The sequence below is a fragment of the Aricia agestis genome, chromosome 4 (assembly GCF_905147365.1).
Source record: "Aricia agestis chromosome 4, ilAriAges1.1, whole genome shotgun sequence".
Classification (NCBI taxonomy): Eukaryota; Metazoa; Arthropoda; class Insecta; order Lepidoptera; family Lycaenidae; genus Aricia; species Aricia agestis.
Window position 1 is genome coordinate 20,611,558 of NC_056409.1, and position 12,452 is coordinate 20,624,009.

At 40.9% G+C, this 12,452-nt stretch overlaps 2 protein-coding genes across 3 annotated transcripts in view; one reads left to right on the plus strand and one right to left on the minus strand.

The window, feature by feature from the left end:
* Positions 1 to 782: 782 nt before the first annotated feature.
* Positions 783 to 5,830, plus strand: LOC121726507. The gene is made up of 8 exons (XM_042113894.1): positions 783 to 972; positions 1,045 to 1,227; positions 1,308 to 1,538; positions 1,828 to 1,968; positions 2,982 to 3,102; positions 3,645 to 3,786; positions 4,100 to 4,156; positions 4,235 to 5,830. The coding sequence occupies exons 1-8, from the start codon at positions 859 to 861 to the stop codon at positions 5,751 to 5,753; spliced, it is 2,508 nt and encodes an 835-aa protein (XP_041969828.1). The 5' UTR covers positions 783 to 858; the 3' UTR covers positions 5,754 to 5,830.
* LOC121726506 (F-box only protein 11) overlaps positions 2,878 to 12,452 on the minus strand; it is a 28,997-nt gene continuing 19,422 nt past the window's right edge. Inside the window, exons 11-16 of one of the 2 annotated variants that reach the window (XR_006035546.1) lie at positions 10,897 to 11,202; positions 10,479 to 10,659; positions 9,094 to 9,241; positions 8,866 to 8,964; positions 7,773 to 8,715; positions 2,878 to 2,891 (exon numbers count right to left, since the gene is read on the minus strand). Coding sequence is in view for 1 of the 2 variants with exons in the window: in XM_042113893.1 (XP_041969827.1) it covers positions 8,586 to 8,715; positions 8,866 to 8,964; positions 9,094 to 9,241; positions 10,479 to 10,659; positions 10,897 to 11,202 (864 nt within the window). In the remaining variant the exon portion in view is untranslated. Of the gene's footprint in view, positions 2,892 to 6,754; positions 8,716 to 8,865; positions 8,965 to 9,093; positions 9,242 to 10,478; positions 10,660 to 10,896; positions 11,203 to 12,452 lie in introns of those variants that run through there. The other variant, XM_042113893.1, reaches the window with a different exon arrangement.

A 12,452-nucleotide genomic window follows, 5' to 3' on the forward strand; every position in this document is an offset into this window, starting at 1 on the left:
ACTTTTTATTTTTATTATGGCACTTCGGCTATAAAACCATGGCCAGTGTCGAGTAAATGGCGGGAAACAATTTTTAGCATAAAATACAATTTTTAGCATTGCTTTCATAATATTGTCGTCTAAAATCTAGTCAAAGTCCAAGTAAAGTCAATACAGTCAAGGAGTCAAGTCGGTCAATAAAGTGGTAGACGCTTTACTGAAATTAAAAAAATCAACGTATAACAACCCTGTTTATAGCCGGAATTATAGTTTTAATCTACGAACTACGAATAATAAAACTAAGAAACCTTATTATTCGTAGTTCGTAGATCAAAACTATAATTCCGGCTATAGACATGGTTGTTAAACGTCGTTTTTTTTAATTTGCCGCCTTTTTCCAGTCTCATCTTTTGCTAGCCAGACTCTATATTTCTATGGTCAATAGAGAAGAGAGAATCTGCAAAGAGCCATTCGCGTTCGAGTCCGTGAGTAATTTGTATTCTGTGATATATTTAAAAAGGCCCATTCACTGCAGGACTGCACGGCAGTCCAGCAGTGAATGGGTGCCTTAAAGCAGCGTAAACAACGTTTCATTTCACATTATCAAAAATTTTTGAATTTATAAAATATATCGTTTAATGATTACGTTTATTCACAATTATTATTTTAGAATGCGAAAATATTATGATTAAAATTAATAATTATTTGAAATAAATTAAGCACGTACAAGAAAGACGCGATTTTGCGCATATGACATAGTAATGACTAATATGACAGTTCATTATTTTGGTTTCTGTAACGGAACGTTAAAATTTAACGAAACTGAAGTTTTGAATAAATTTATGGAATTGAATTGATATTATTCTGAAAATTTGCGAAATGCTAATATCTGACGGTATTAATCATGCAAAATTACAATCAATTATAGTTGGAGAATTGAAAAAAGCAGGATTAAAGCATCGTCTCAAAAAGATTATTCTAAAGAATGTGAAGGTAAGCCATCGAACATTTTTGCACCATATTATTTCTTTTAGGAATACTAATAAGTGATTTATTTATGTGTAGGATCATAAGACAGTGTTCGGCGCTCCTCTCGGGAAGGTGCCAATATGTAGTGTGATTTGCTGTGGGAGCACTCTGAGTGTTCCAATGGTCGTCAGTGAAATGTCTTCAGTACTGAGAGCTAATGCACACGTAGAGGGGTTGTTTCGTAAAGCTGGCTCACAAGCGCGCCAAAAGGACATCAAGGTAAAAACCTATGCAGTTTAATGTAGCATTTATGTTAGATTCAAGTAACGAAGATGTTTACATATCTGTTGATTTTTTAGCGGTTGCTGGATGCTGGTGGATGTGTTTCTGAAGGACACCATCCAATAGATGTTGCGAGTGTGTTAAAACTGTACTTACGGTGTTTGCCGGAGCCATTGATAAGTGCAGAAGTGCAAGACCTCCTTTTACGGTGTAGGGTAACAGCTGGTGAAAATGAATTAAAATCTATACTTCATACACTGTTACTTTTACCTGTGTTACATGTTCATCTTCTGCATTACATAATGGAGGTATACAAGCGTCTTTATGTTTTATCTTTTTGCTTAGTTGCTTAGGTAGACTTGATATTTCCATCATTTACATCTTAGTACAATGTAGGTCAAAACATTGGCTTTTATTTGGAGTTGACATGTTTTTAAGACAAATTTTTATTAGATAAACATTTAAGTTTATAAATAATATTATGTAATATTTCAGTTATATCAGTTACTAATCAGTGTTTAAACTATTGAGTAAGTACAGTAAGGAAAAAGCTTTAAGTTCAGAATAAAAGGCTTTATTATTATTATTATATTTCAGTTGTTACACTTCATTGCATCAAAACACAAAGACAATCTGATGGATTCTTCAAATCTTGCAATAGTATTAGCCCCAAGTATTATGCCATTGCCTGTTGCTTCCTCTGCACAGAGGTTGGAGCATCATGTGGCCCTTGTTAAGGTATAATTTATGCATATTTTGTTACATTTTCAATGTGATGATAATTTTTTTAAGCATTTTGCAGACGACGGGGCGGGGCGGGCTTTTTGTCCACAAAGCAATAAAGACCGCGTCTACCTGTCAATGTTTGCGGGCGCCCTCGTCGCGTACACAAAGCACACGACGGGTGGAGGCAGTCAGTTCAGGACATTCGTTCTAGCGGAGAGAATAGAGCTAGCCTCCTTGCGCCGCCGTCTCCGTTACTGCATGTAAACTGGTTTGTGTGATCCACGGCGGGCAGCCGCGGATATGCGCCGCCAGTGCCCGCCGGACACCTGCGGCGCAGTCTTTTTGCCCTCTGTGTGCGTTGGTGATATAGGATTCCCTTTGTGCTATCTTTTGCGGCGAAATCGACCTGCCCGCCCTGTCCTGTCGTGTGCAAAGCGACTTTAGTGCATATGCATATTTCTTAGTCAAGCCATCAAGCTCCAGCATTAAAGTGGTTATTATTATATTAAAGTGGTTAAGTTATTATACGTGGGAGAGCCATGCTTCGGTACGAATGGGCCGGCTCGACCGGAGAAATACCACGTTCTCACAGAAAACCGGCGTGAAACAGCGCTTGCGCTGTGTTTCGCCGAGTGAGTGAGTTTACCGGAGGCCCAATCCCATTCCCTTCCCTACCCTCCTCTATTCCCTTCCCTTCCCATCCCTATTACCCTATTCCCTCTTGAAAGGCCGGCAACGCACCTGCAGCTCTTCTGATGCTCCGAGTGGCCATGGGCGACGGAAGTTGCTTTCCATCAGGTGACCCGTTTGCTCGTTTGCCCCCTTATTTCATAAAAAAAAAAATTAAAAGCTTGTAGTGACACTAGCATTATAACAGGCATGTCAATGATCAGAATACTACAATTTCTCTTACAACTCTGTTATTAGCCTAAAATCTAAATGAATCTAAAGTTTTTTACCACCCATAACATTATAAATTCATAATTATACTACTGTTATTTTGAAATTGTCATAACATTTTTCAGATATTCATAGAAAATGCAGAACATATTGGTCACCTTACAGAGGAGCTAATGACCAAGTTGGATGATGATTCTGATGTGTGTTTGTCGAGACGAAAAAAGAGGAGAAGTGGCTCACTAAACAGTAAGTAATTTCTAGGACTAAAATATGACGTATAGATAAGAGAATAATGAAGTGGTCATTGAGTGGCCATGGAGATTAGTGATTACATAAATTGAAGTATAATGGTTAAAGATTCTTGCACATATAAAAAAAATCACCCAAAAGTTATTTTATTACACAGTAGATTTATTCTGAATAGGTAAATGATGTAATAATATTCGTTGACTAAAATTAAGATCGTTTATGTTAGAAAAAACACAAATTGACTTGTAGAAATTATTTATAATTATTATTTATTAAAAAAAGGATATAAGAAAATATAATAAGATGAGTAGATAAATTATATGACATAGCTGTTTATGTATAAGTATTAGATAAAGTATAAGATTGAAAGACTGTATAAAATTTGCACGCCACCCAAAGGCAAAATAAGAGAACTTTAACACCTAACTATAACATCATATTGTACCTTATTTCTGCAAATAAATGATTTCTATTCTATTCTAAATACTATAGTTAGCAGTGTACTGTATTAGACATAATATCTTATTGCGACTTTTCAGGGATGCTCAGTGGTTTACGCAAAATGGTCTCAGGCAATGTTAATACACCAGCAACAGTCCTGGAAAACCGCAAGACGCCAGTCCTTAGCAAATCTGCCGCTAAAAGAAAATTTGACTATGATGGACTTTCTACAAAAGCAAAGTAAGTTCTTTTGGTTAGGCTTCATTTCCACCAGATAATTTTTAAGAACTAACAGAAACATTCATTTGCCTGGCCACATTCAGTGCAACAATTCTATTGGTTCTTGTAAAACACATTCCTCGCAAAGCAGCTTAGCTCATCTCTGGCGGAAACGCAGCCTTATGCTGAAATATTACAGCTATGAGGTTAATATTGAACAGCTTCCAGATTTTGCTCTTTTACTTTTCCTTATGTAAGTAGGAATCAATAACAGGATGTTCTATGTAGATTGCTAATCACTAATCAGTATAATGATTAATGTTGTTTATTTCAGGAAAGAAATAAAACAAAGTCTTCCTCAAAAAGAGCTGTCTTTCACACCAATGAAAATGTATGTAGTCTCGCAAACTTTTTATTATGTTTTTGACTATATTTGTTTTTAACATATTAATGTAGCCTAATTTTACAGTGGTTCCGTGACTGAGCGAAAAAGGCTGAGGTTAAGTATGATGGATGTAAGAAGCACACCAAATGTCAACTCAGAATTAATTTCAAACAAAAACTCAGAAACGAGCATAAGCAGTGAAGACCTGTTGACGTCTACTGAAAATCTGTTCAGCGCCCACGACACAATAGACCTGTCGCCGGAGATGAAGAGAGTGAACAAGGATTACGTGAGGATATCCAAGCAGGAGTATGAGGAGATTAAGAGCAGAGTGTCGGCCATAGAGAACAGACTATCGCGAGAGTTCACCGACGTGGACAACCGGGTGCAGCCTCTGCAGCAGGTACAGAATGTGTACGAGCAGACCCTAGAGGAGGTGGCGATGCTCAACTGCCCCAGCTCCGAGCACCTGGCGCGCCGCCTCAGCAGGGAACTCCAGATCAGACCGAAAGAGCAGGCCAAAATCATACGATCGCCGTCCGCCAGAAAGATCGGCACCATCCGGCGAAGATCCAAGGAGAACTTGACGAAAATTGTGCGACACAAATCCTGGAATATATCTTCGCATGCGCAGGGGAACAATGACCGCTTCTACCCCTACGTCGGCCTGCAGCGACGGGAGCGAACGCGCACGGCCAAACCCGACTACGCGCGCAGACGGAGCCCCGGAAATCAATGGAACAACAGCTCCATGTCTGAAAACTCTTCTATGAATGTTTCAGATTCTAGTCAAAAATACCAGTTAAGAAAGCGTATCAGTTTGGCGTCAGATTACAACTTGAATAATACGATAAGCAGGCCCGCTCGCAGGTCATTGAATATAACGTCGAACCACAGTTGGAACGAAAGTGAATCGGAGAGTTCAATGAACGCTTCCAATTCCACGACGGAGGGAAGAAGCACGTCGCAGAACAAACAGCACCAGCCCAGCCAGAACGGTGCTGCAGGCTCGCAACAGAAGTGGAGAAACGCCGCCGCGTTCTTCATGGAAAAAACTGGCGAGGTGGGAAACTGCGGACAGACCGGCCGACCGTCCGTCAACAAGCTGCGACAGAACGCCGGCTCCGTCCTCGCGAAGGCTAAGCTTTTCGAGTCGAGCTCCGACAAGTCTTCCGATTACAATAAGTCTGATAGTTTAGGATTCGCCAGGAAGCCGAGAGCTCAACACCAGAGTAAGTCGCCGAAGTTTCCAGCTCATGCCAAACCATCCGCGTACACGCACAGCGAAACGAAATTGCATCCGATGTACCGGGACAGAACAGAACCAAGTAAAGTAGACATCCATGCGAGAAATAGAAGGAACGTTTTTGACAACCAGCGGCCAATTAAGAAGACGACGCCACCACCAAAGAAAGTGACTTCACCGCAATACAATCCGACATTGATGAGAACACCTCAAATTCCAGCCTTGAAGAAGACATTATGTACCCCCAGGAATTTGCGGACACCCATGTCTAGTGATATGAAAAAAGTGGCGACCCCCATGAGAGCGGTGCACATCTCCCCTAGAAGACGATCTCCACGGCACAAACAACTAATGTAATTGTACAACAGTTCCATTTGCTGGCATTTAGTACTTATGTATGATAGGTTTTAAATAAAATATTAGTATTTTTACAATTTATGGGCGTTTCATTTTCTCGTAAGGCTACACTTAAATAACACGTTGGGTTAGGTTGCCTTTACACTAGCGTGTGTCCAGCGTAGGCGTTCGATGAACGTATGCGCAGCGCAGACGCCGCGATAACGCGGCGCGTACCTCGCGTTGTCGCCGCTTCTCTACTGGAACAATTAGTACGCTGCGCTAGCGCCGCGTGGGCGCGACGTATACGCCGCGTTACTGCGATCGAAATGATTGTACATGACAATCATTTCGATGTCAAGAGTACTTTCTGTTGTTGAACTCATTTTACGCCGCATTACTTAGGGGCTAGAGCACTTGTCTACGAAAAAAAGAATCAACGCGTGCGTCACAATATGACACCGCAGTAAGGGCCGGGACACAAAAACACGATATACGACATCGTGTCGTACCACGACGCGGCGTCGTTTCACGTCGTGGTACGATACGAGTCACGGTCACGACGTCGTGTCGTGTTTATGTGTCCCGGCCCTAACGCGGGGTATACGTCGCGCACACGCGGCGCTAGCGCAGCGTACTGATTGTTTTAGTAGAGAAGCAGCGACGTAAGCGCCGCGTTGTCGCAGCGTCTGCGCTGCCCATATGTTCATCGATCGCCTACGCTGGACAAACGCTAGTGTGAAGGCAGCCTTAAGGTACAATTCCGTGCATACAATTCATCGGCCGCGCGCGTCTGTCAAAGTTAGAAACGGTGCCATACATTTTCATGACTATTGTCGCGAGCGGCCGACGACAGTCGTAGGTTGCGCGCAGGTTACGACTGTCGCGATGCACGGAATTGTACCTTTAATGTTAAAAGCAAATAGTAAGAAACTTTAAGTTTCAAGTTCATTGCAAAATATCAAATGATATAGTGTAAATAATAGAATACGGAGAAAAGGGATTGAAATAAAATTCAAATGTAAATGTTATATGATGTATATCACGGATTTTACAGTTTCATTTACTTTCAGGTATAAACAAAATATCCAGAATAATTTTAATAAATTAAGAACATACTGATAATTAAATTCAATAAATATTTTTCACAATAATATTAGAATGCATACGCGACAATTTTGATGTATTCGTATATCGTATAGGATACGTACTGCCATCTGCGGTGAACTTAAATATTCTCTTACACAATTAGCAATGATCACAGATTGAGGATTATAAAAAAAGCTTCTCGGAACATACTGTGCTATTGAGACGATTTAACAATGTACCTCGCGAATAGTGATTACTGAGTAATTTAGTTTCATTACAGCTTACCGGCTAACTTACCACTACGAGCACTCCGGCCGCTCGGAGCGGCCTCCCGGTTCCCTAAAATTGCTTGTCGATCGATATCAATACCACATTTAAATTAACAATATAATAATAAAATATCAATTGTACCTAAGATCTTTTTTCGAATACGTACTTCGTTTTATTTCTATAATACACGATACGGACGCGGGCGCGCGGACGGCGCGACGCACCTACCTAGCTTTACGTACGTACATTCATCATTTAACATACATATTGTGATCAATAATAAAAATATAATGATACAAATACATCAGTTACGACTACCTTTTCGATTATTGTGTGACATAAATATTTACAAGTCGCGGAGGGCGCGCCGACCAGGCGGGGCTCCTCCGATGGCGACGCCGCACTCCGCTGCGGACCTACCTCCAATACAAATATCTTTATTAACTAAAACGGACAACCCATCGTCAGGAGAGCCAAACTTATAAATGCTCAACTATAAAATGGATATCTTTAATGTCAAATATATAAAAACGTTACCTATAATATTTTATATTACACGTAGCCGACCTGACAATCGCAGTTGCGAGGCGACAACTAAAATACTTTCCGCGTGAATCGCCGGGCCGGTGAGACGCAAATCGCGCTCGCTGCGCTCACGGAGCACGCGCCTACACGGTGCACGCGTAGAGGCCCACTCGGACTCGACCGCCGTCGACCTGTAGCGTCCTGGGAATGCACGATTCTACATGGGATACACAGTTAAGTACCGAAACATAATGCCCCTAATTAATGTATACGCGATAATGCAGTCTTTACACGAACCGCTATAGAGATATATCGATAGAGTAAGTCATGTGCGAAATAGTTCCCGGCGACTTTCGTAGCCGAGTTTTAGATAATAAAAATAATTGCTTATCTAGAAGGGGGCGGAGCCGCGGGTGTGTAGAGTATCCCCGCGGGCCGGCAGTACGAAAATTTATTGACAGCCTTAACCGAAACGTAAAATAATGAGTGGAGATGAACCGACTAGGGACTGGCGGGGGCCCCGCTACGATCGAAACGTTTAATTTAATTTAGTCGGCGAAAAAATCGTACCCTAAACATTTAAATATCTTAACGATCGATTCAGATTCAATATAATAATACATTTAGCAGCAATATACAATTTTTAGTCATCGACGTTCGAATTAATTTTTGAGAAAACGTATCGTCCGTCGTAGCTCTAATCCTCTCGCGTATACATAACAAATATGCAGCTGCATATAACCTTTCCCGCGCGAGCTACGACGGACCATAATAAATAATAAGGCGGAGAGACTAGTGGAGTCCAGTCCAGTTTCTAGTCCGTGCATCTCGCTCGACCGATAGACTAGACTGTGGGGGGGCCGTCTGCCGCGCGCGCCCCCTACCCTCGCTATGTACACCGCTATCACACGGGGCGCGGGGCGGCAGGCGGGCGGTTTGCGGCGGGGCGGGGCGTGGGGGGCGGGGCGCTCAGTTGACCATGAGCGTGTGGGACTCCATGGGGGCGGCGGAGTCGTACAGCGTGTCGGTGTCCTGCGTCGGCTCGCCCTGCAGCTGGCACTGGTTGGACAGCGTGCCCGCGCCGCAGTCGCAGAAGAATCTGGAAATTACCGTATTCTATTTACACCAGTTTATTGAAGATTTGACCCCAGAAACGTAAGTTGGATATCGCATATATTGTCCTTTTAATTGGCTGCAAGCAGAGAAAGTGGGACTGTATATTGGGCACTAAGTATTGAAGGCACCTTACCTGTCATGTCGTATAAATTCTACGTCGTGCCCCGAATGGCACGTTTTGATACAATTGACACATATGGCATTTCGGTCTGTTGTGTTACATGTCTGGCACCTAAAAGGAAAACATTGTCGATAGATTTTAAAAGATACCTACAAAGGTTTATGTAGCATAATATAAACATTTCGCTTAAAAATTTTATATAGAAAACTAATTGTATTAATTGAATAAACAATACTATACCTATAAAAATCATGCATTGGAAACGAGGTATATGAGGATATTTTGTAGAGGCATTGTCCTCCGTTCACCGCCTTTTCCACCGCATCTTGATTGTTGAATATTTTGTTGCACCTCAATAAAGGCGTCACTCCTGACGCTAAACATAAGCCTGAAAAGCAAACAAGTTTTTAAATTTTAACCCTTCAGTAAGTGCCAAAATCTTTGCAAAAATGTAGGGTACGTGGTTTGCAAAAAAAAAATGGCGCTCGGCCTACCCTCTTTGTACAAATAATGTAATAACCTTACATCTAATCCATATTTTATGTTTGTGTGAAAAATATTATAATATATGTTAAATTTTCTATCTATCAAGCCATCATAATATAGTATTTAGTCAGATGTGATATTTGTCTCATCACTGTAAACTTTGAAATCTATGTTTCTAACTATTTCGCAACAAATATATTAATACATTATTATAATCTCAATAACACAGAGCTATACAAACTGTTTATGTAAACAATTCTTTGAAACAACTTAACTTGTTATCAATAAACAGATAAGAGATAAGAGTAATAAAAACCGGTTTTGGTATTATACACAAGCAAACTTCGTCCTTAGTGCAATACAAATAAAGTTCAAAATGGCCGCGGCCGGCAAAAAGCCGTTATAAATAGGTAATTTTTATCTTGATTATTTTACTAAAACGATACTATTATATACTATTACTAGGATCTAAATCGTTTTGTACACGATAATATACGCTTTTAACGTCAATTATTTACAAAAATATTAAACAAATCGCGTTCAAATCACATAAATAACAACCAAATTTTCTCGTGTAAACTAGAAGTTATTACGATGTAAGTATTTCTTTCAAATGATTATCTAAAACTATTTATAAATTATAATTAATAAATTAAACTATTTTACTACTTACATTCGTTAAATCCATCAATAATATCAAACAAACAACACAACATGGCAGAACACACACGAAAAATTCACGATTTTCAAATGACTGACAAATATTCGTCGACCACAGATTGTATAATATTTTGCATTCAGAATGTGGCAAATTTATCGTAGATCATAACTAACCAAACTTCTTCATACAAAAGTAGTCTCTAAGTCAACGAAATACGTAATTCAATCGAACGAAAGAGCGCGGCCACATCCGGCCGCTTGGGTGTAGACGGAATGGCTGCAGTATAATCTGTGGCGGCCGGATCCGGCCGCTTGGGGATTAAAAGGTTAAGGATAATATATTTTGCAAATGTTACAAGAAAACAGTTAAGATTTTATTAAGTTCTCCGCAAACGAGTAATCGTAGTGAGGGAATACAACATGCCTAGAGAATTTTCAAATGTTGATTGTATAAGAAGTAAATATGTAATAGTACCCACCTCCAAACCTATTATTAAAAATTTGATTCTGTTCTAACGTAGCCGTAGCATTATTAGTTATTTCTACACCGGCGGCCAGACCGTCGAAGATGCGGTTGCGCCGTAATACTGGATGACTCTGCGTCGATATCAACACGCCCGCCTGCGCGTTGCGAAATATATCGTTCTCTTCTAACACACCCTGAAATAACAATTATTATGAAGAATCATTTATAAAAAGATCTTTATTTTTGTCAGAGCAACAAAAAGGACATTCAAGGCATTGATAACACACAAGCATAGGCTTGTACATCTTAAGCATTAAAATTTGGACTTTAATGCAGAGGCATTAGTCTACAGACCTACAAAAAATAATGTTAGTTTGGTGCGTCAATTCCACTTTAAAACAACAATATTCTTATCGATAGTTTCAACTCACCTTTCCTCCATTAAAAATACAAATGCCACCGTCGCGCCCGTCAAAAATTTTATTCCGCTTGAGTGTGGGATTTGAGTCAGTCTTGATCCACACGCCCGCCATGGCGTTATCGAATATCTCGTTCTGCTCCAGGAGCCCTAGGCCTCCGTTGTACACGAGGACCCCGCCGTTCTGCCCGCCCCAGATCTTGTTGCCCCGGATGACGGGGTTGGAGCCGGTGCGGATCTGGACGCCGGAGTACAGGTGGTTGAATATGTCGTTGTCTTCGAGCTTCCCGTGACCGTTGTCGTAGAAGTATACGCCAACCTGGAAATGGGAATGTAATTTCTAATATTCTGCGCAGTGTTTATTGGCGATAAGGCAACCCTAAGCTATCCACATCCAGAGAAGCACTTTCGTTCGAGCGCAAATATCGACTGAATAGGGACACGGGTCGGCGCAACCGTACGCGGCACCGTGACACGGTGGCGGCGTCGTGCCGTAACACGGTGACGGCGCGTGTCTGATGGGGACGCGGCCTTAGACGTTTAAACCTTTTGAGTGATGAGTTGCGTCGTCAGACATTGAGACAGACAGGACATTACACCTGCAGCCTTACCACCAAAACTGATACGATTTAGATTTACGAGTCTGATAAGTCCAAAATTCGTAGCACGATCATGCGCGAGTACAGCTGGCGGGAGTGGAAAAAGCCGTTGAGATCGAATTAGTTCCAAATTGAGCCGCAGCACGATCATGCATATAATTAAGACGGAAGTAGCAAACGCTGCTGAGATCGAGCTGATTCGATTCTGATTCTGTCGAGAGTAAGAGCCTGTCCTCACGGCGCGTTGCGTCGACGCAGCGCTGCCGTTTGACACATAGCCGGCCACACGGGCGTTGCGTCAACGCAGAGTTATTACGAAGCAGTCTTAGGGTGGGTATTACATTATCATTTATATTGGATCATTTCTATGATCATATATAGGATCCAATACATATGATCATTTGATCATATCTGCATATTACATTATCATATTTCATTGATCCTATTTAACGTCATATGTGGTTTCAATAGCCAATGGAGAGCGCTAACGCTGACAGGTATTGACGTCGGGGTTACTAGATCTCAGAGAATTCGATTTGTCAAAAGACATCGTCATTTTTAATATGGCTTGTTTTTTGTTATTTCAGCAAGATTATCCAAATATATAATTAGAAAAATAATTACATTACATTATTTGAAACATATTAACGAACAAGAAATTAAAAACTCTTTTTTATATTAAATAACTGGCAACACCTATTTCTATGACCGTATTGGATCCAATCTCTCAGCAAATGTCAAAAATCTATGATCAAGGAAGAAATGAATCATATGTCTATATTACATTATCCAATATAATGATCTCGGATCCAATATATATGATAATCTAATGTCTCCCTAACGTCAACACCCCTTCCCGCTTCGTCACGGGGGCTGCTGTCCGTCATGTGTGCGTTGCGACGACGCAGCGCCGTGTGAACACCTTGGTTATTTGTATGTAAAACAACGCAACGCGCCGTGTGGACTGGCT